This window comes from Neomonachus schauinslandi, chromosome 10 (assembly GCF_002201575.2).
Source record: "Neomonachus schauinslandi chromosome 10, ASM220157v2, whole genome shotgun sequence".
Taxonomy (NCBI): Eukaryota; Metazoa; Chordata; class Mammalia; order Carnivora; family Phocidae; genus Neomonachus; species Neomonachus schauinslandi.
In genome coordinates this window covers 19,043,110-19,066,406 of record NC_058412.1, presented here as the reverse complement: position 1 = coordinate 19,066,406, position 23,297 = coordinate 19,043,110, and the positions used below count along the sequence as shown (strand labels likewise).

Here is a 23,297-nt window from a genome sequence, read left to right as displayed (position 1 = left end):
TCTTTCATTCCAGATGTTAGATCTTAAAATACTAAATTCTTTGACTATTGCAGTGAGCTCTAGAGATAAATACCAGATTGTGTGACCATCTTATATAGTGTACCTAGTAATCTGCAATTAGTAAGTGAATAAAAGTCATCATTTTATTCTTTTTAAAGAATTGTTCTTAAATCCATGGATGTGTTACTTAGAAGAAAAGTAAAATATGTGGCTTACTTCCTTCTTACAAATAATGCATATGCATAAATGGGTCTTCTAACATATCTAGTAACTAGAATATCCTTTTTTGGGAGGTGGGGACATTGGGGGAATGTGTTTGTGTGTGTGTGTGTGTGTGTGTGTGTGTGTGTGTTGAGTAACTCAACAGCACTATACTTATCCTTACAGAAAACCCCACATTTAATCAGGTAATACAGTCTCTCTTTAAGAGTACTAATATTTAATTGGAAAAGGATGCTCAGCTTTCGTCATGATGCTAGAAGAGAATCTTTAACTCCTTAGAAGGCATTCCCATAGTTCACACAGGTCAGAATGTTGATATTAAAAGCAGTGGTGTACGTCCCTCACTGCTAAGTCAAAGCTGCTTTAGTGAACTTTTTAACTAGAGGACTTGTTTGCCCGTAGTGTGTGTATAAACATGGATCTGCTCAATGCACTGTCAATTTGATTTCTGGCATGTGTTGTATAGTCCATTGCTAGCATGGCAAATGTGTTCTGTTTTGTCTCTAGGAATGGGAAGCATGCCCAATCTGTCCATGCCTCACTCATTGCCTCCAGTTGCACCTGTGGCAACCCCCCTATCCTCTGCGACTTCAGGGACCACCCTTCCTCCCTTAATGATGCCTGCTCCCCTAGTGCCTTCCGTTAGCACATCATCACTACCAAATGGAACCGCTGGCCTCATTCAGCCTTTATCCATTCCTTATTCTTCTTCAAGTAAGTACTTCCGAGCTAATGAGTAAGAAACTGTCAAAGAAAGAAACTGGTACATTTGTGTCCCAATAAATACAGATTTCCTTCATACTTTGTGATATTGTTTAGCGTGAACCTTTTTCTTCATTTCTTTCTTTCCTTTTCTCTTTTTTAGCATTGCCTCATACATCATCTTACAGTCTCATGATGGGAGGACTCGGCAGCGGTGCTGGTTTACAGAAAGCCCAGTCTCTGATTGATTTAGGATCTAGTAGGTATGAAGGCTTAAAACCTCCAACTTTTTATGCTTTCAGTAAGGAGTATCTACAAATGACTTTTTTTTTGCAAGCTCTGAGTTTATCCAGGTTTTACTTTACAGTGGCCAAATGTAAAATGCTTAAGGTAAATTTACCCTTATAACTCACATAAAATAATTTTTTGTTTTTAGAATTAGTAAATGCTTGAAAAAACGTTTCACATAAACTAAAAATGTTCTGCTGTATTTCTAATTAGTCGAGTTTTTGCCCAAAATAATGTACTTTTTGTATATGTTTCTCAAAAAGTCTCATAATTGGGGTGCCTGGGTGGCTCAGCCGGTTAAGCGGCTGCCTTCGGCTCAGGTCATGATCCCGGGGTCCTGGGATCAAGCCCCGCATTGGGCTCCCTGCTCAGCGGGGAGCCTGCTTCTCCTTCTCCCTCTGCCTGCCTCTCTGCCTATTTGTTCTCTCTCTCTCTCTCTCTGTCAAATAAATAAATAAAATCTTTAAAAAAAAAAAGTCTCATAATTATGGTATGTTATTAATTTTTTTCTTGAGCAAATTCTGCTGAGTATCTTTTACATTTTAGAAAACACAAAAGCATCAGTGTTCATTCATCACTCCTCATATAAATCATAACACTCTTCAAAGCAGTGTACCAAGAGTGTTAGCTTTAACCCAGAAGAAGAGTATTGGTATCCCAGCTGAGATACTCATTGAATGTGTGACCTTGTTTTTCATAACATCATTGAGCCATAGTTTGGTGGAGACAGTAATACCTTTTAAGTTTGTCATGGGGATTAGAAAAAGTATTCATAAAGGCTCTGGCAAAATACAGGGCCTGGCACATAGTAGGTTCTTGGTATACGGTAGTTCTGTACTTCATGTGGTATCTGCTTTCCTAAGAATGAGGTGAAATTAAATTTTTCAAATATCAAACACAAAAGCAATTAGGATTGTACTATAGAAGGTATGATTCTTAATGTCTCTGCCTTTTGAGGTTTAACTAAATGTATTTTAGTCAGTAACATAAAATTTTTAAATAAATTTTGTTATAGCTCAACTTCCTCAACTGCTTCACTATCAGGGAACTCGCCCAAGACTGGGAGCTCAGAGTGGGCAGTTCCTCAGCCTTCAAGATTAAAATATCGGCAAAAATTTAATAGTCTTGACAAAAGCATGAGTGGATACCTCTCAGGTAAGTGGCATTCAGTGCTTAAGAATGTGAGAAAGTTAAAGTTTTTTATATGAATTTCTAGTGAAGAACTTTTGAGTTTGTACTTTGTAGCTCATCTAAAATTTTAACGTCCAAAAAATTTAGCAGGCATTTGATAAACACAAATATTTTAAGTTGTGTGAGAGTTCAAAGATGGGTACAGCTTGATTGATTTCTTCAAAGTTCTTACAGTAAAGTTGAGCACACAGGTAGACACCAAACTTTTCGGAAAAAAGACCTCTCCCTTGAGAAGATTAAGCCTCACCCTCCAGTACAGTGAAAGAAGAACCTCCTATGACAAGGACCAGTGTGTGGGACTTAGCCTCAGCTTTTTCCTTGCGGGTCCCCTTCCTCATTGGGTCTTTCTGTGCTTATCCTTAGTAAAACCTCTGTGAGCATTGTCCACCCTTTAATGTTCCAACCCAGATGTGCCCATAAGACTTGACCTCAGGTCCCTATAGAACATTTGAGTCCACGCTAGAACATTATCCAAACTTTTCCAATTAAGGGTAGTGAAGGAGATATAAACAGAGGGTAATAGGCAAGTAGAGTTCCCACCTAACTTTCCCCCTTTCTCTTCCCTCAGCAACTAATTTACAGTTTAGACAGAGAAATAAAAGACGTGTTTTAAGATAATAGAGCTTTAAAGTGCTTAGGGAACATAGAATGGGAGATGCTAATACTAAAGAGATCAGATAAAACATCTTATAGGAAGGGAGCATTTCAGCTCCATCATGAAAGGAAGAGTTAGGGTTTAGACAGGTAGAGATTGAAGGTGATAGCATTTGAGGGTGACAGAGAAGAAATCTTAAGAACAAAAAGTACACGGTATGTTTGGAGAATTTGAAAAGTAGTCTATAGAATAGGAGTATGGGGTCTCTTAATTTTGCAGTGGGGCAGGGGAGCAAGAAAGCCTTGGAATTGATTGGACAAGCAAAACTGCAATGTTCTCTTTAAATTTTCATAACTGTGATAAAAACTTAAAAAAAAACAAAACAAAAAAAACCCAAGGTAGAGGGTGATTGGGCCTTGGGCTGGACTGCTCCTTTCTATACACTTAGCACTGCCTACTGCGCTTGCGTCTGAGGTCGTGTATGTCAAAGACACTAGAAACTAAAGGGAAAAAAAAGGGCAAAGGAATTATGCACACAAAATTCAGGACAGTAGTTCCCTTTCATGAAGGAGGCATGGAGATAAAGTCGTGGAACATTGCTTCAAAGCATTTAGTAATGATCTAGTGTTAAGTTTGGGTGGTAGATTCAGGCATGTCTTTATATCATACTTCATAACCTAATATTCGCTATTTTATATGTATCAAATACTACATAATAACTACACTTTTCTTTAATTTTATCAAATTACTTGAAATAAGATATACTATATTTTTAAGTCATACTTTTTTTTTTTTTTTTAACATTTAACATCTCTGAAATTAGGGACATGTGTTACCATCAGTGGTGTCTTAGCACTGGGTCATGGTTTTGTTGGCAGTGCTTTTTTCTTTCTTAGTGTTACCTAAAATAATGATGTGTCTTATAATTGATGGCATCTTCGATTCTGTGAAATATGATATTCAGCACACTTAAGATTCATGAAAAGTCACAATTCCCATTTTTTTAAAAAAATGAACTTTGGGCACTACATTTTGCATTAAAAAGTTTCTTTTTTCAAAATAAAAAGTGGACTAAAAAGACATGTACAAAAATGTTCATAGTATCTTCCTTCAAAACATCTGAGAAAGAAACAGCCTAAATGTCTATCAACAGGGGAATGAATAAACAAATTGTGTGTTCCTGTAACATAACACTTCACAGCAAAAAGATGAATGAATTCCTGATACATACAACAACATGGATAATGTATTGAATGGAAGAATTCTGGCCCAAAGCGTCCACACTATTCAATACATTTATATGAAGCTGAGGAACCGGAAACCTGGTTGATGGTGATAGAAATCAGAATATTATAATTACTCTGTTGGGAAGGGACCATGCACAAACCTTCTGAGATGCTAAAAACATTCTGTATCTTGATAAGGATGTTGGTTGCATGTATACATACCTATGTAAAAATTCATCAAACAGTACACTTAAGATTAGTATACTTTATGTATGTACTAAAAACATACAGTATAAACAAAGGTGGAATATGAAAGTCTATGGAAAGTCAACTATGAAGAATTAGTCCCCTAATGTTACTTTATTTGTATATGTCACATTGTATGAAGGTCGTGTATTGAGTTGTTTGCAGAGAATGAGAGTAAAGCTATGTATTCATATTTAAGGGAAAGTTTTTTTTTTTTGAAAAAAATAGCTGTTTCTTGTGTCTTGAAACTGAGCATGAGCCCCAGGTATATGAGGATGGGACTGGCCTAGACTTAACATGTTATGCTTTGTTAAATGAGTGTAGCATTCGGTGGTCTAATTTTTTTCCTCTTCTTCTTCCCTTCCCTCTAAACTCTTGTAATTTATTTAGATTAATTCATTGACTTGTAGTTTCTGCATCACATCTTCTGGGCACTCTGTGATGCACTGGAATGCACAGAGGGGGGAAGATATGGTCCATATCTTTGAGGAGTCCACGGTATATAGGTCACAGAATCATAACATTTGATTAGTGGTTTAAAAGTGCTGTGCTTGGGGTGCCTGGATGGCTCAGTCGGTTAAGCATCTGACTTTTGATTTCAGCTCCGGTCATGATCTTGGGGTCATGAGATTGAGCCCCACATCAGGCTCCGTGCTCAGCAGGGAGTCTGCTTGTCCCTGTGCCTCTGCTCCTCCCCCTGCTCACTTGCTCACTGTGTCAAATAAATACATAAAATATTTTTAAAAAATAAAAGTGCTGTGATTAATATAGATGAGAAAGTGACCAATGCTGAGGATATGAGAGAGTTTCATAGAACAGATGACATTTGAGCTGGATCTTACAGGATGAGTAGTCCACCAGGTAGAGAAGGAGGGACTAGCATTATAGGCACAGGAAATAGGATATCCAAAGGATTGGCAGACCAACAGTGTAGATGTTCAAGTGAGCTTTTCTTAGTAGAGTACTCTGCTGGCTCTCTATAGCCCTTTGTATTATTTACACCTTGCACCTATTTAAGCCTTCCACCAGTAGGCTTTTAACCATTTACATTCCTTCCTTCCTCCTGTTTGCTCTGTTGCCTCATGCTAAGGGATCTACTTTCAGTTGTCTTTGACCAAGAGCTGAAACATTAGTTATAGACCTTTTTTTCAGATTTAAAATAACCTTCCATTTCCCCTTATTGGAAGAGTCCTCCTTTTTAACATAAAGACCTCCTCAAATCTCACTTATGTGAAATCTACTGAGGACTAATTATTTGGGAGATGGTACAAGCTATTTCCAGTGTACTTACTCTTTTCTGTACAGAGTTGTTTGGGTGGTTCTCGACTCAGGCCAAACCCTAAGTAGGGCCTGACTCTTCCAATACTCATGGCTTAGTCGTCACCTGGGAGTGGGAGGTGCAACACCAGCTTTACTAACTAGGAGACCATCCCTAGAGAAGCCGTGTCATTTTATTCATGGTCAGAAAGCCACACACTTGCCCACCAGGGGTGAATGCTCCTGTGAATGAGACAGGGACTTTCTGTTCTGAATGGATTCCTGGGATTTCTGTGTGACCATTATCCTGACATGAAAATGCAGGTCAGGAAGCCTATTACAGAAGCATATTTTTGATCACTGAGGGAGAGAAGAGAAGTTGGAACAGTTTATTACAGATTGTAAGCATCCAGTGAATGCTGTTATTACTCTCAAACCCTATCCCATAAGTCCCCACTGCACCTTAGAGAACTTTGGATTACAACTTTATTCATCACTTTAGCAAATATTTATTAAGCATTTATGTACCTGGCACTGGGTACAATATGTTACTGAATAAGGCAGTCAAGGTTTTTGTCAGTAGGACCTAGTATGATAGTGGAAACAGACAATAAACAGGTAAACAGGAAGATAAATGTTACATTACAGATTGTGATATGAGCTATGAAGGAAACAAGCAGGAAGTATATTGGATCATAGGGTGGACAGAGAAGGCATTTCTGAGAAGGTGGCATTAAATTGGGACTTTTAGAGTGAGAAGGACCCACACATGCAGTCATGTTGAATTGTAGAACTTGATGTTGGATATGGGTGTACATGAGGGAAGGATCAAGGGTGACTTTCTGCTTTCTGGGTGATGCCACCCAGAGTGAGGGGAAAGCTAAAGGTAAATGGTTTTGGTGAAGGTTAGGAAGCGGGCTGTGAATGGGGATTGAAGAGTCATTTTGTACGTATTTGGTTTGAGATGCCTGTGAAATACTTAGGCAGGTTTTTCAGTTAGATAAAGAAGTCTAAACCTAGAGCAGAGGTTTGGGCTGGGGCTTACATTTGCAAGTTATCTAGGTGCTATTTAAAGTCACAGAAATGAATTGAACACACAAAGAGAACAGAGTGCCCAGGGCAGAGCCTTGGGGAATGCCCGCATTTACAGGTTGTTTGGAAGAGGGAGAGTAGAGACAGAGGAAAGAGAGAGACGAGAAAGTCTGAAGATGCTAAGAAAGCAGTACTTAGAGGTGCACAGGGAGCACGAGGAGGCCCAAGAGTTCAGCCTCTAGTACTTTCTGTGCCAGTGCTTCGTCCTTCGTGTTGGTCAGTGGTGTGGACTGTTATTTTCTGAAAGGACATGGGGGAACACTTGAGTTACTAATTCTTGATTTTAAATTCCTTGGGGCAAGAGCTGTGTTTTGATTACTACTGAATGCTCAGCACCTGGCACGTGGTAAAACCTTTTTGATGTTAGAAGTTCCCAGGATAGGGCGCCTGGGTGGCTCAGTTGGTTAAGCGACTGCCTTCGGCTCAGGTCATGATCCTGGAGTCCTGGGATCGAGTCCCGCATCGGGCTCCCTGCTCGGCAGGGAGTCTGCTTTGCCCTCTGACCCTATCCCCTCTCATGTGTTCTCTCTCATTCTCTCTCTCTCAAATAAATAAATAAAATCTTAAAAAAAAAAAAAAAAAAAGAAGTTCCCAGGATAGCAGCAGTATTATTTTATAAAATATAGTTATTTAGGTTTGCATGAATTTAAAGAAGCTAAGGAATTTTCTTTCTTTTTTCTGGTTTTCCCCACTCAATCAGGTTTTCAAGCTAGAAATGCCCTTCTTCAGTCAAATCTTTCTCAAACGCAGCTAGCTACTATTTGGTGAGTTTGTCCATTAATTATGATTTTTAACTATACATTCTCTATTGTAAGAAAAATACTGTTTCTGTAAAAGTTTGTGACTCAAAGATGTTCCATAAAAGCAGCCATTTGAAGGCTAATGCAACCTTGAAAGCCAATAAAATTGTACAAATTGTTATTCTTGACAATGTAGCATTTAATTATTTTGCAAGTAAAACTAGTTTGCCTTTTCGTAACGGCATCTATGGAGAATTAGGGAATATCTCATTTTTAATTTAGAGCTAAATGTATTTGATAGGTGAATTATCCATGAAATAAGACAAGCCACCTTTTCAGAAGGAATGTTTCCCTTTCTGTTTCAAAGTTTCTCCCCTCTCCTGTGTGATAAGACAATGAAGGGTAAAAATAAGCTCACTTTTCCATATATATTTACATTTCACTAAAATATGTTAATCCAACTGTTTTCCTGTCATTATTCTTGTTTTGAAATTAAATATTAAACTCTTGGGGCGCCTGGGTGGCTCAGTTGGTTAAGCGACTGCCTTCGGCTCAGGTCATGATCCTGGAGTCCCTGGATCTAGTCCCGCATCGGGCTCCCTGCTCGGCGGGGAGTCTGCTTCTCCCTCTGCCCCTCCCCACTCTCATGTGCTCTCTCTCATTCTCTCTCTCTCAAATAAATAAATAAAATCTTTAAAAAAACAAACAAACAAAAATATTAAACTCTTGAAAATATTTTACTCTAAGTAGACTTTGTTTATAAGCTGTGAATGTTCACATTTGCTTTAGGACCCTGGCTGACATTGATGGTGATGGACAGCTGAAAGCTGAAGAGTTCATCCTTGCGATGCACCTCACCGACATGGCCAAAGCCGGCCAGCCGTTGCCACTGACGTTGCCTCCTGAGCTTGTCCCTCCGTCTTTCAGGTGGGCGCCTCTTGAGGTGAAGAGGCATGGTTTTGATTCCTGGGCAGACGTGATTATTACATTGCGATCTCCTGAGGCCTCTGCTCTAGTTTAGTGGGAAGTTAAACATCAACACTGCCATTCAATTTTGGTATTTAATGAGTTACACCAGGAAGGAGTGGAAATGGGTGTGTTTCTACCATATTATAGATAAGGAAACTGACAGCTACAGAGATTAAGAACACACTTGCTCATGGATAGCAGTCAGCTAAACTGTGATGCAAATCCAGATCTCTCTGGCTAGACAGTCCATATCCTGCTGTACATTGTAACTCTAGACCATATTGCATTCTAAATGTCTTTAATACTGCATTCTAAATATTAAATGGCTCTAGTCATTGGTAGTATAACTGTATATACAGTCTAGAAATTCTCAGACTGCGTGATGCTAAATTCATTTGTTGTCTGCTTTTCTTAGAGGCGGAAAGCAAATTGATTCTATTAATGGAACTCTGCCTTCATATCAGAAAATTCAAGAAGAGGAACCTCAGAAAAAGTTACCAGGTAACACTGAGTGTCTAAGTTGAATATTTACAGTGGGTTCTCTTAAATTTTACCTTGAGATGTAAACGAGTATTTAGAATCATTACATTCTTAGTATTTTATATAAGAGAAAACTATTTGATGAATGGGTTGGATTTTGACATCAATAAAATGAAGATAGTAAAAAATGAGAAGTGTATTTAGGAAGAAGAGGCAGTGTATGTATTTGGCAAGAGTCTGTGTATTAGACATCCTAGTTAAAATGTTTCTCCCACTTTAGGAAAAATCACTGGAGCAAGCTTTGTGATGAAATCTTTAGCTGTAAAGAAAAGTTTAAATATTGGTTGAAAAAGTATATATGTAGATGTTTTAAAGCATTAAAAAGTTAGTGAACTATATCAAATAAAACAAGTATATAGCCATATAGCTTTGTTTGTCCTTGAAGAAAATGCTGAGAAAAAAGTTGGAAAGTATTTTTATTGGCAGGAACAGTAAAATTATTTCTCTCTCTCAGATGGATTCAAACTTAGAAATTTGTTTTCCAAAAATGAATACTCTTAGACAAAAGTAAATACTTTACTATTTACATTTGAGTTAAAATTATCCTTAGGGGAAGTATCCACAGAGTAACAGCACTCAAATGATCAGGAGGCATGAGAGTGTTGAAACTGGTGTCCACGTTGTTGGGCTCTTCATGCAAGAGTGCTTACAATATGCTTTATTTAGTTACTTTCGAGGACAAGCGGAAGGCCAACTACGAGCGAGGGAACGTGGAACTGGAGAAGCGACGCCAAGCGCTGATGGAGCAGCAGCAGAGGGAGGCAGAACGTAAAGCTCAGAAAGAAAAGGAAGAGTGGGAGCGCAAACAGAGAGAATTACAGGAGCAAGAATGGAAGAAACAACTTGAATTAGAAAAACGCTTGGAGAAGCAGAGGGAATTGGAGAGACAGCGGGAGGAAGAAAGGAGAAAAGAGATAGAAAGACGAGAGGTTATTTTTAAGTTATTTTTTTCCTCAGAAAATGATTATATTTAATAAGTGGCTTCATTCCATTTGATTTAAAAATGGGTATTTTTGTTGTGCCTCTTTCTCTGCATCATTCATTCTTACCTATCCTCTCCAACTCTGAGCCTTCCTTCCCTTGTGAAGGGTTTTCAGGGCCAGTAACTGGGAGAAAAGGCCTGTCTGCAGGTGATAAGTCATTCAGAGGAGGACTGATTGCAAAGCTGAGTTGAGTGAGGAGCTGAGGTTAGTGAGCCAGAGGAAGAAGTCTATCCAGGCAGGGCATGAACAAAAGTAAGCTTAGGATCCAGAGTAAGAGGCCACAGAATTGGAGAAGCAGAAAGCTGAGACTGGGGAGTCAGAGGTCTGGAGGGGAAGCACGAGGGTGGGCTTACACAGGTCCTTGGGATAAATGCTGTTGTGTGGTATCCCTACGAGGACTGGCTTTGTTTTAAGGGGCTTGGGATGGAGCACAGAAATCATAATGACGCTGAAGTAATGTCAGGAGAAGGGTTTTTCTTCCTTGATACCAGAATAAAGGTGCGATTATTCCTGGTAACACTTAACATTTCTGAAATTGTCTTTTTGTTTAAGAAAAAAGTAACTACAAACAAGAAGATAGTCCCATGAAGCAATCAAAAAGTCTGATGGGTGATACTGCTTTTGTGGAAGTCTGTAGGTTAGGCCTACTGATAAAACCGGGTTTGCCCAGTTTCCTAACGTAGGCACTGAAGCCCACTAAGTGCCAAACGCTGCCTCACCTTTATCTTTGTCATCCCATCAGTTTTTGAATGATGCAAAATTGTTAATTTAAAAATTTAATATAATTCATGATTTTCAGGCAGCAAAACAGGAACTGGAAAGACAACGTCGTTTGGAATGGGAGAGGATTCGTCGACAGGAGCTTCTCAATCAAAGGAATAGAGAACAGGAAGAAATTGTCAGGTTAAACTCTAAAAAGAAGAGTCTTCATCTCGAGTTGGAAGCATTGGTATGGCTGAAGTTTAAGTGAAATTTCTCTGAATGATGCTAGAGTTACCTGTTGAAAAATGTCTTTTTTTTTTTTTTAATTTTTTCTTAAGATTTTATTTACTTGTTAGAGTGCGCACGAGAGAGAGAGAGAGAGAGAGAGAGCAGAGCACAAGTGGGAGGGAGGGGGAGGAGGGAGCGGCAGAGGGAGAGGGAGAAGCAGACTCCCTGCAGAGCAGGGAGCCCGACAACACGGGGCTCAATCCCAGGACCCTGGGATCATGACCTGAGCTGAATGCAGACACTTAACCGACTGAACCGCCCCTGTCATTGTTTTTTAAACCTACCTCATGAATACATGATGTTCCCATGGGATTAAATAGTCATGTTTTCATGTATGCTTAACAGTCTGGACCATCTAGTTTACCAAACAATGACTTAGAATGCTGAGAATTACGTTTTGGTCTCAGTTCAGAAGCTGACAAACCACGTATTCCTGGGCAAGACATTTCCCTTCTCTGTGTTTTGCTTCGTCCGTCTGTAAGATAAAGAGTTGTGCTAGTTCGGTAATTTTTCTTTTTTTTTAGTTTAGTCATTTTCTATTTTGAAATTGGTGTCTAGAAGATTGTCCGCAGGGGGTGACCAGCAGTGGGAGGGGGCTGCCAAGGCAGCGGGGCAGGGCTCCCTTCTCGCCAGCACTTCCCATGACTCACGACAGACAAGGTCCACAGTTACCTGCTTTGCTTTTCTTGGAGTTTATCTAGATTTGCTTGGAAAAAAGGGTTCTGCTAAAAGAAAAAATGATTTGAAACTCCTGATCTAAATGGTCTCTTAGGATTCCTTCCAGTTCTGCAGGATAATGGTTCTGAGCTAATATTGGCCAGTATGCTTACCAGTTTTTACACATCAGATGTCAGAGAGTCAAGTTGTTTAAAAGGCTTTGTTGCAAATGCAAGGCGAGAAGATAGAAAGGGTGTAGGGAAGGCATACTATTCTACTACAGCCCTAGATTCCATAAGCCTGACCTGATAGTATAATAGGATTTTGCAAAAATACATGTGTAGCCATGTTGTAGAGCCGGGCTTAGATCTTCTTTAATTAGAGTCTAACATTTTATTTGGTTGATGACATTGAAATTAAAATTTTTAAAAATCACAACATTTGTAGTCATAGGTACTATTTTATGCCTTCAAATGGACAGGAAAGCATATCACAATGTATTTATGCCATAGTACAACAAAGCAGGCCTAAAAATCTTTAACTTCTTTGTGTAGCTACTTGGATTTCTGTCTGACTATATTTTTCCTTAAAATTGATCAATTGATTCATTGCTTTTCCCCCCAAGAACCTGGATTGCATACCAAGCCGTAGCACAGATTAATGTGCTGAGTCTGGAAGGTCCAGAGTCTATACATGCTGAAGATAGTAATGCTATCTTACTATCACTAGGGTGGACACTAGTAGGGTGGACACAGCATATTCCTTTTAGCATGTGTTTCTCAAATACAAAACATACTTTTCAGTAAAAAAATTATCAGTGATTTTTAAGCTTCATTTCTCCTCCTCACCTTGCTGTATTAGTTGGCTAGGGCTGCCATAACAAAATACCACAGACTGGGTGGCTTAAACAACAGAAATTAATTTTCTCACAGTTCTGGAGTCTGGAGTCCAAGATCAAGATGTCAGCAGGTTTGGTTACTTCTGAGGCCTCTCTCCTTGGCTTGCAGATGGCTGCCTTCTAGCTCTTTCCTTACATGGCCCCTCCTCTGCCTGTGCATCTCTGGTGTCTGTTTTGTGTCCAGATTTTCTCGTGTCATAAGTCAGGTTATATTAGGGCCCATCCATATCACCTTATTTAACCTTATGATCTCTTTAAAGACCCTATCTCCAAATACAGTCACATTCTGAGGTCCTGGGGATTAGGACTGCAACATATAAATTTTGGGAGGATACACTTCAGCCCATAACACCTCACCCTTCTCCTTAGCCTCCATTAAGAATCTTTGCTGGTTTGTTTTGGGTTTTTTTTCCCCCTACTTCTCAGAAGAAGAGGAAAGGAATATTTGGTGTAGGAGAAGAGAATTGTGGCCAAAAAGGCCCTCCTGGACCCTGTTTAATTAGAGGAAGTTAGATGACAACGTGGAGGGTAGACATAGAAGCTTAGAGAAGGTAATGCTGAAAGTCACATGTAGATGTTTATTTCTCCTCATTATTCTTTGAGACTGTCTCTATTTTAATATTATATATTAATGCCTAACTGCTGAATTCAGAAAAAATTCAGTGTGCTATGTTTGTGCTTGCTCATATAAACATCTGGGCTCTTATGCTCTGAGAATGGTACATTTCCTGCTAATAATAACTCTGTCTGGAGTTAACAGATACAACCTTAGAACACATTCCACTTCGTTTTATTTGTTTATTTATTTTTAGGTAGGCCCCATGCCTAATGTGGGCCTCGAACTCACGACCCCCAGATTAAGAGTCACATGCTCTACAGACTGAGCCAGCCAGGTGCCCCCCCACTTAGTTTTAGATATTTATCTAGACTTAGTATAAATGATAAATGACATTTAAAAGTTTAAATAAGAATATGATTCTCCTGGGGCACCTGGCTGGCTCAGTCGTTAAGCGTCTGCCTTCGGCTCAGGTCATGATCCCAGGGTCCTGGGACCAAGCTCTACATTGGGCTCCCTGCTCCGTGGGAAGCCTGCTTCTCCCTCTCCCACTCCCCCTGCTTGCGTTCCCTCTCTCGCTGCCTCTCTCTCTGTCAAATAAATAAAATCTTTAAAAAAAGAAAAAGAATATGATTCTCCTGATAGGAGCTTTTCCCATTAGCATTTTACGTTACCATATATTTTTATGCTCTTCCTATAGAATGGCAAACATCAGCAGATCTCAGGCAGACTTCAAGATGTCCGACTCCGAAAACAAACTCAAAAAACTGAGCTGGAAGTTCTAGATAAGCAGTGTGACCTGGAAATTATGGAAATCAAGCAACTCCAACAAGAACTTCAGGTTAGTCCTTTGCTGCTGAATCGTCCATAAATGTGAGCAGTTGTTCATAATTCTTCCTAATAGAATAGTTTTTGTTTTGGGGTGATGAACCCCTCTGGGTCTCTGATGGACTTCCTACCTAGAAGGATGTAAATATACACCATCTTGTATATAGTATCAGGAAGCTCCGATGCCCCCTAAAGCTCTACTAGACATCTGGTTAAATTCTGCTTAATATTTGTACGTAAATGGATGTTTATCACTTCGACTTTTAAGTCTTTAATAAATGTATAGATATACCTATACATTAAACTAAGTTTATTGCTACTACTCTTAGGAAATTTTGACTTAACGTTATTCTTTCACAGTTGTGGTGAGAGTGTTGAATGTGTATGTCCCTCAGGGACTTAGTAATCTTCCTTACCTGTGCAGTAGGGTCTAGCTCAGTTATCGTGGTTTGCACAATAAGAACTCTGGGAGCATTCTGCATCTTTGGCGTTCTCTTACTAAATTTCTGTTTCTGTATAGACTAGCGATTAATTAACAAAGTCTTCTTACTGTGTCACAGCTGGTACAGACAGAGGCCAAATAACATTTCCTGTCTGATTTAAACGTGCTTCCCTAGTTACTCCTGAGGTTTTAGTTTCTCTTTGATATTTATTCTGGGGTGTCATGACCTGCTTACAAATACCATTTAGCTGATAGCAAAGGCACCTCTCACCTTGTGCCTGTGAACATCTATCAGTACACTGAAAACTGTAAGACTTCTAGACACACCCCATTGATAAGGACTTTCTTCACCATCTTTTCTCCAGCCAGTCATTCATAAATGGACTTATGTTTAAATATTTGTATTTTAAATCACACATAATTCCATCCTAATTTATTCATAAATTGTAAGCAGTTTACAGCTACGTATTATTCCTATACTAAGTTTTAAGAGTGATTAAATCATGTATTTAAGTTTTCAAAAAATTCTCAGACAACATGACAGAATTTTAATTTTTTTAACTTTTTTTTTTTTTAAATAAGGATTATCAAAATAAGCTTATCTATTTGGTACCTGAGAAGCAATTATTAAATGAAAGAATTAAGAACATGCAACTTGGTAACACACCTGGTAAGTCTCTAATGTTTGTTTTACCTGTTTTATTCTTCTCCGAATGACCGTACCAGTCATACTCTGTTACTTGTTCAAATAGCATTATTCTGTTATACATAGCATTTCTTGTCTGTAGTTTAAAATTTCAGAATAATGTGAAAAAATCACAGATGTTATGTGCATTTTGGCAAATCCTACACTAATGGTAAAGAACTGTTCAGGAGATTTTACCATGGGACCAAGCCTGTGAGATTCTGGGTGATAGTGTACAGCAGTGTTAGGCCTAAGCAGAATGGAATGCCCTTCCCAGACCTTTGATATCACCTAACTGATTCATATAAAGACTTTTACCTGCTTGGCCCTCTGACACCTTTGGAACAAAATAGTCCAAGGTAATTTGTGGATTGTAACATTTTTCTTGATCCAAGTCCCAACCAGGATACTGAAAAAAAATCTCTATGTTGGGTAGCATGCCAGTAACAACATAAGAAAGGTTTACTTAAAGAAAAGTAAATCTGCAAATACTGTGTTAGAACTAACTGAAGTATCCTAAATGTCTCTCTTTGAGTATTTGTCAGTCTTTCCATTCCAGGGCTCTTTAGATACTTCTGGCTCTTTAGGAAGTCCAGTAAACAACATCCCTCATCTTTGCCCAAGTTCTGAACAAATAGCGAAATAAGGCAAAGAAGCAAGACATATGAGAGACCAAATATTGCCTCATTTTTGGTAAAGCTGATATTGGACAGCCTGGCTTACCTGTGAGTGGGACAGCCACTCCTGTAACAACCGGGTGTCCGACAAAGTAGAACAGGTTTCCTGTGGGCAGTTCAGTCTCAAGAACACAAGGGATTGGAAGGGTCTAGGCTGTGTATGCCCAAGTCCTTATCCTGAGCTCACCAATTACTGAAGGGGTGGAAAGAAGCTGAGAATGGTGTCCTAGTGAAGGGCCCGGTACGTGGAAGAAACACCAGGAATAGAGAATTTTACTTTTGTGAACTGTTCCTGCTGCGTCTCTAACCTTCCACTGAAATGGTCCGCCCATGCCTCTTCTCAGACCGTCTTCCTTGCACAGAATTGTTTACTTGGCTGTTCAAAGTGTATCAACCCCCACCTCACCCCTCCCCAGGCGTTCCAGAGGCAGGATGAGCCAGCCCTCCTGACCTGTGCAGTCGCAGAAAGCATAGCATCACCCTCGTTGTTTTAGTATTTGGATTGTGAATGGAATGTAGAATACTGGGGACCTGGTAGAGCTAGTCTTTCTTATAGAATGTGATCCAAGTCACCCGTTATTACAGTTATTGGTTCAAAATAGGAAGCTTTTGTTTGCAGTTTGCAAAGTAACCTGTATCCCTTAGATTCCTCTCTGTATCTCTGTTGCCACTGAAGATTACCAACCATGTGCCAAGCACCATCCTAGGTAGTTTTCACGCACTGTGTCCTTTAATCTTTACAACAGCCCAGTGAAGTAGGTATTGTTATTCCCATTGTGCAGCTCAGCAAAACTGAGGCTCAGAGAGATTAAGTAGTTGCCCAAGGTGGTACAATAGTCATTCTCAAATTCTTGTCTGAGTCCAAAGCCCACCGTGCCACCACATTGCGTCTCTTAATTTTCAGTTACCTAACATGGTGTTCATAGATATGATCTATTCACATTCAGTATTGAAACATCCATTATTCATGATGCTCATTTTGAATGTAAATTAACTGATTTTTTCCACATTGCTTGTCTCCCAACTGAACTAGACTCTGAACTACTGGAGGCTAGGACCCATGCCTTGTCCTTCTTTTTCCCCTGCTATTGAACATAGTACAGTGCCTTGCACATAGCAGATGTGTAATTTCTTGAGAAAATATTTGTTGAAATACTGGAAAACCACTAGAGAATTATGAGAGAATTTAGCAAGATGTCTGGATAAAAAGTGAGCATGTAAAAATCAGTAACTTTTACTATATATCAAAAGTACTTAATTAGAAAATATCATGAACAAAGGTCTCATTTACATTAGTATTCTCATTATGTATAAAGAAATGTGTAGCTATAAAATTTTACTGATAGATACTAAAGATTCCTGGATAAGTAGGTATATGTTATGTTCCTGAAGGATCTAGCTCAGTGCTGTAAAGATGTCATTCTCTACCACTTTGTCCCATACATTCAGTTCTTCCATTCAGGTTTCTTTAAATGAAACCTGGCAAGATAATTCACAGATTCACCCAGAAGAGAAAATGTGCAAGATTAGGCAAGACTTGAAAAAGAGTAACATTGGTCGGGGGAAGACACCAGCTCTGCCAGGTATCAAAACATGTTAGGACCCCTGAAACAAATAATACATTATATGTTAATTAATAGAATTTAAATTAAAAAAAAAAAGTTAGGAAAGCTCTAGTCCCTAAAGTAGTATATTATTGATCAGAAAGACAACATAGAACAATGGAATTGAATAGAGGGTCTAGAAACAGGTCTGTATATATATGACAATTTAGGATATGATAAAGTTGGCATTTAACACCAGTGGGGAAAGGATGGGCTTTCAGTAATCACTGTCACTTCAATAAGTAATCTGGGGGACGGTTGACTCTGAAAGGGAGGTGGGGAACAGAAATAAATTCTAGGTAAACTAAGAGGATAAACATAAAAAATGCCTCTAGAAAAAACGTTACAAAAACAAAGGAAAACATTTTTATAATCTCAGTGTCGGGAACGTTTCTTCAAATAATCCCTAGAGCTATGAAGGAAAATATTTACAGATTTGATGATACAAAAGTAAACATTTTCATGAGGCAAGACATCATAAACAGTACAGCATTGGAAATACATACAGTACAACAAGAATTTAGAGTTGCTGCAAATCAGAAATGAAGACGACCCAACAGGAAGAAAAAAGGCAGTGGATGGGGTGAGGCAATCCAGAAGGGGGTCAGATTAGCCTATAAATAGGTGTTGATTTGATTTCAGTTGTTATCAAGGAAATACAAATTAAAATAACAATAAGGTTTCATTTTTTTGCCAATTAGAGAAAATGAAAAAAGGTTGATAATATCCAGTGTTGATGAGGATATCAGAAACAGGTACTTTGGTGTCATTTGATATTAGTTTACCTTTTTGGAAAGACAGTTTGGCAGTTTCTGCCAAAATTTAAAGTGTTCAAATCCTTTTACATGGCAGTTCTTTCACCTCCTAGCCACATAAAATACTTTCACATGTGCTTATAATACATGTACGAGGTATTTATTGCAACATTTTTATATAAATAGTAGAAAATTAGAAACAACCTAATGGCAATCCAAAAGGGAATAGTTATGTAAATTATGAAATAGCCATCATGTAGACTACCATTGGAGCAATTTTAAATTTATATGTCTTTTTTTTTCCAGTGTTACTGAAATGTAGTTGGCATACATCACTGTGTAAGTTTAAGTTTGACTTAGGTATATTGTGAGAGTAAAAGTCAATTACCAGTAGTGACAGAAGAATTTCTACCAACTATAAACTATCTGATGTTTGTATTTCAGATTTAGGGATTGGTTTGCTTCATAAAAAATCACTGGAAAAGGAAGAATTATGCCAAAGACTTAAAGAACAATTAGATGCTCTTGAAAAAGAAACTGCATCTAAGCTCTCCGAAATGGATTCATTTAACAATCAACTAAAGGTACTTATCTTCTGTTATATTCATTTTTAGTTAGCTGCCTTCTTCCTTTGTGGATTGAGTAACTAAAGCTCTTATTGTTATATGTAGTATATTTGTGTAATTTATCTTTTGTGGATTGAGTAACTAAAGCTCTTATTGTTATATGTAGTATATTTGTGTAATTTATCTTATAATTGAGCTATACCAGGATTACAAGATTGCTTTTAATGTTCTCTATCGATATTATAAACATTGTTATGTAACAAAACCAATCATTTACCATGGTTTCCAGTTCTTGACTGTTTTTATTGGCGTCTGTACATTTTAAGAATAAGTAAGTGCCTTTGTCAGTATAGAAAATTGATCTCAGCCAACATGACCTTAGGCAAAATTCTAAGATGGTAGATACGGAAAATTATTTAAAATAGTTCTAATGGTAGAGGCTTTTATAACATACTAAATTCTTTTGTTTGTTTCTTTGTTATAATGTAATTAACCTTTGTGAAGTAATGCAATAATCAGTGAAATCCAAAGCATAATCTGGCACTCTGAACTTTGCATGAAAAGTAAGTTCATGATTCATTACTTGCTGCAGTGGCAGAGCAGATGCTCAAAACCTCTACTGTATGTCTGTCATTTTGTGTAGTATTAGTTGTATACTGAAGCCATACCTGTGAAAGAGGGGTTAAAAGGTAAAAACCAGCCTGATGGCACATCATTCCAATTTGGGAATAGTCACAGCTATCTATCTCTTCATGTGACTTTTGCTGACTTAGAATAATATTACACCAACTACAGAGTGAACATTTTAAAGAAAAGAGACCATGGTGGCTTCAGTTATGGAGGGGAAATTTTAGGTGAATAATGTTAATAATACATTTTATACAAGCATATAGCCTGTAGAAGAAATGTTAAAGAAAACCAAATAATTTGTCTTTGATGGACAGATAAGCCAGCCAAGTTATCTTCCCTACATAATTTTTTAAAAATCTGTACATAGTTTAATTGGCTTTTTATCTGCCTTATCTTACAGTGTGGGAATATGGATGACTCTGTTCTGCAGTGCCTTTTGTCTCTGCTAAGCTGTCTCAACAACCTCTTCCTCTTACTTAAGGTTATTTTCTAATATCTAGCTCCTTTTCTTTGAGTTACTTTACTGTTTTCTTAAAAACTAGACTATTCTTTGCATTTATCTGAGTATCTTTGTTTGAAACAACATACACAATGTGGACCTTTTTTCTTTCTGTTTGCTTGAATAGCCTTCTGCTGTCTAACTGCCTGTTTGAGTCTAATGCCAGAAATTCGTAGGGTTGCCCGGAGTAACCTGTCTCATGAGGAACTCAAGACACTTAGAAATAACTACCTATTTCCCTTATAACATCCCTGTGTGTTGGGTTAACTGCTCGGATGGTTACTGATTCAATTTAAAAGAAAGCTAAGGGAATGTGAGATTAAATCATTTACCCATATCACTGAAAATTATTGTTTAAAATAAAACTTACTCCTTCTGAAATGTAGGGCAAGGTTATGTCATGTATATACCAGGCTGCTTCCTAATACTGCTGTAAGGAAAAATCTTAGAGAGCCAATAATGCAGGGGCAGCTTTACTTATGTCTACTTACCAGGCCTCATGTTTAGACATGCTTGCACTTTAAATAAAAAATGTTTAAATCATATGCATAAATAAATAGCTCACTTTGTCATTTGTAGCACACAGAGTATTTCAAATACTCAATGAATTTCTGTTTGAATATAGTTTAAAGAAAGGTGCTTTGTATTTAGCTCTTCTTGCTGACCCTAGATTTTGACTGTGCATTCTACAGCAGTAGGGCAGTTGCATGTATATATATGTGTATGTCTTCACCCACAGTGAAGACAAGAACATGATAAGTAGAACTCATTTGTTACTTAAGCAAAGGTAGCACAAGTTGGAAAGATGGTGTCAGCCTTTCCTTTATGGTTGTAGCATGAATGGCCGGATTATCTGGTCTTAGAACTTGTGCTATAGGTTGCACAGAAATTTCACCCTACATTTCTTTATCTACAGAATGAGGTTTGATGATTTTGGGGCTGTACTCACTCACAAAGTCTGATTATTTCAGTTAGCATTTGATTCTCCACAGGCCAGCAGATTATTCTTGTCTCTTGTTTTACTTTCTTCCTTCTGCTTCCTGCCTTCCAGCCTTTCACTGCTTGTTGATACTTTCATCAGAGGCAATTTAGGATTAAAACTAAGAGGGGATGAGAGTGGTCAGGAGACTGCTGTCACAGAAAGCAAGAAAAGAGGCCTCCTATAGTTATCACTGCAAAGCACTGCAAGCAGTCAGTTAACACAGTGCTGAAAAATACCCATGGAATTGTCAGTGAGACCTTTGAAGACCATTCTGAAAGTGCCATTTTAGTTAAGTGAGCAGAAGCTGAACTGCAGCAGATCAGGAATGAATGGGAGTTAAGGAAGGGCTGAGTGAGTGTGAACAAACAGCTCCAGGAGGAGAGTGCAAAGAAAGCATGAGGTCAAAGGAAAACAGGTTTTTTGGGGGGGGGGGGTGTTTAAGAAAGACTTGAAAGACAAAGGATACAAAGTTTCAGTTATGCAAGATGGATAAGTTCTGGGATGTGATGTACAGCATGGTGACTCTAGTTAGCAGTATGGTGTTGTATGCTTGAGATTTGCTAAGATAGAGAAAACTAACTATGTGAGGTAGATACGTGAATTGATGCAGTTATGGTGATCATTTCCCATGTACTAATATCAAAACATCAAGTTGTATACCTTAAACATATACAATTTTTATTTGTCAATTTTATCTCAAGAAAGCTGGGGAGAAAATAATCAGGACCACCCTTGGAAGTGGTATCAGCTTTCTGTGAGGCATATGCTTACATGGGGAAGAGATAGTTTCAGTTAGGACAGAGGAATGGAAATGGAGAGAATAGAGCTGGTGAGGTAACTGACTGTGTCTGTCTGAATGGTGATTGCCTGGCCAAGCCAAATATCTCGTTGCTGAATTCTCAGCACCTGTAAGGAGTACATGGAACGTTAGTGGGTGGCAATAAATACTTGTGGAGTGAATGAATGGTTTTGAATGTTCTCAAAAAATACACAGCATTTTAGGGTTGATATATAGAGTTTATGAAGAAAAAAGTAGACAGGAATTAGAAACAGCAGAGTACCATGTATCCCACATTCTAGGAACACTTGTGACTCCATGTATTTTTTTCTCTTAAGTAAAGGCTATTTTTTAAATGCCAAAAAAAAGGGATGTCTGGGTGGCTCGGGCGGTTAAGCGTCTGCCTTCGGCTCAGGTCACCATCCGAGGGTCCTGGGGTGGAGCCCCGAGTTGGGCTCCCTGCTTAGCGGGGAGCCTGCTTCTCCCTTTCCTGCTTCCCCTACTTGTGCTCTCTCGCACTCTCGCTCTCTCTCAAATAAATAAATAAATAAAATCTTTAAAACACACACACAAACTTGAGGGAGACAGAAAGGAGAGGGAGGAAGGAAGTGAGAGCTTGAGGTTGAATATATAAGGTGGTGGTAATTGATAGAGTCCAAGGGAACCAGATTGAGATATAATCCAGAGCATAGATTTAAGGATTAGATAAAAAGACTTTGAGTGTAACATATGGGGAAAAGATGAGTGTGAATGCGGCTAAATTTGCTTGTAGAGAGTAGGAAGCTGACAGCTTAAAGACTTAAAATCAGAAGCAAGTTGGACCATTGCAAGGAATCTTCCTGGGTAGTTGAGGACATGGAGTAAGTCCAACCAGCCTAGAAGCTGGGTGCAGATGCTGGAAGTTTTATTGATTTTTGAGATGGGAAGATGAGGGAGTTCCAATCTGGTGGTTTAATGAGGCAAGATTATTAGCTGGTAGTGAGAAAAATGGATGCAAGATTAGGGAGTTTTCGGAACTCCCAAATTAGGGAAGATTAGGTAGTTCTGTTTCAGGAGAGAGAAGTAGGTGTGAAATAGAAATCTCAGTGGGGGTAGGGAGTGTATGCTTAGTAGAGGAAAACAGGTGTGCTGAGCAATGTTGAATGCCTGTGTGAAGTTGGAGGTCATGAATATAAATTGAAAGCAGCATGCCTAATTGTATGATTTTTCCCCACCAAAGTTCAGCTTCTTAGATAAAAGCACAAAGAAGGGTGAAGTAGGTTCATAGGTTCATACAGGTTTGAGGTTTTAGTAGACATGACAACAAGGGAGGGACAGGGAGTTGCAGATCTTGACACAATAATTACAGTAAAGATGAACTCTGAAATATGGACTGGACATGAAGGGGTGTGAGGAGAGGAAAGGGTGCTAATGAAAAAGGAAAAAGTGATGGGGTCATTGGGTGTACCAGGTACAAGAAGAGCTCCAAGGATAAGAACTTACGTTTAAAGAACGGGATATTTAATCAGTGGTAGTTCTGTTTCTAATGATGACAAGATTCAAGGTATAATAATGCAAATGGTGAGTTAAATGGAGTCAAAAGGGGAATTGAGGTTTTGATCAAATCCATGTGGATGTCAAAACCTTGGAGAGTAGTGAAGATTAATGAATGAGGATTAGACCAGTTGATCAAGAGATGACAATAAAGAGGAAGAGGACG

The 23,297-nt window shown here is 38.5% G+C and overlaps 1 protein-coding gene across 2 annotated transcripts in view; it reads left to right on the top strand.

Annotated features, from left to right (window-relative positions):
* The window catches only part of ITSN2 (intersectin 2), a 140,238-nt gene that overhangs the window by 40,856 nt on the left and 76,085 nt on the right, over positions 1 to 23,297 (top strand). Inside the window, exons 6-17 of one of the 2 annotated variants that reach the window (XM_044918835.1) lie at positions 730 to 936; positions 1,088 to 1,187; positions 2,228 to 2,367; positions 7,520 to 7,583; positions 8,349 to 8,486; positions 8,944 to 9,029; positions 9,735 to 9,997; positions 10,851 to 11,000; positions 13,853 to 13,993; positions 15,005 to 15,092; positions 18,588 to 18,727; positions 19,740 to 19,820. In XM_044918835.1, coding sequence (XP_044774770.1) covers positions 730 to 936; positions 1,088 to 1,187; positions 2,228 to 2,367; positions 7,520 to 7,583; positions 8,349 to 8,486; positions 8,944 to 9,029; positions 9,735 to 9,997; positions 10,851 to 11,000; positions 13,853 to 13,993; positions 15,005 to 15,092; positions 18,588 to 18,727; positions 19,740 to 19,820 — 1,598 coding nt within the window. The remainder of the gene's footprint in view (positions 1 to 729; positions 937 to 1,087; positions 1,188 to 2,227; positions 2,368 to 7,519; positions 7,584 to 8,348; positions 8,487 to 8,943; positions 9,030 to 9,734; positions 9,998 to 10,850; positions 11,001 to 13,852; positions 13,994 to 15,004; positions 15,093 to 18,587; positions 18,728 to 19,739; positions 19,821 to 23,297) is intronic. The other variant, XM_021697570.1, reaches the window with a different exon arrangement.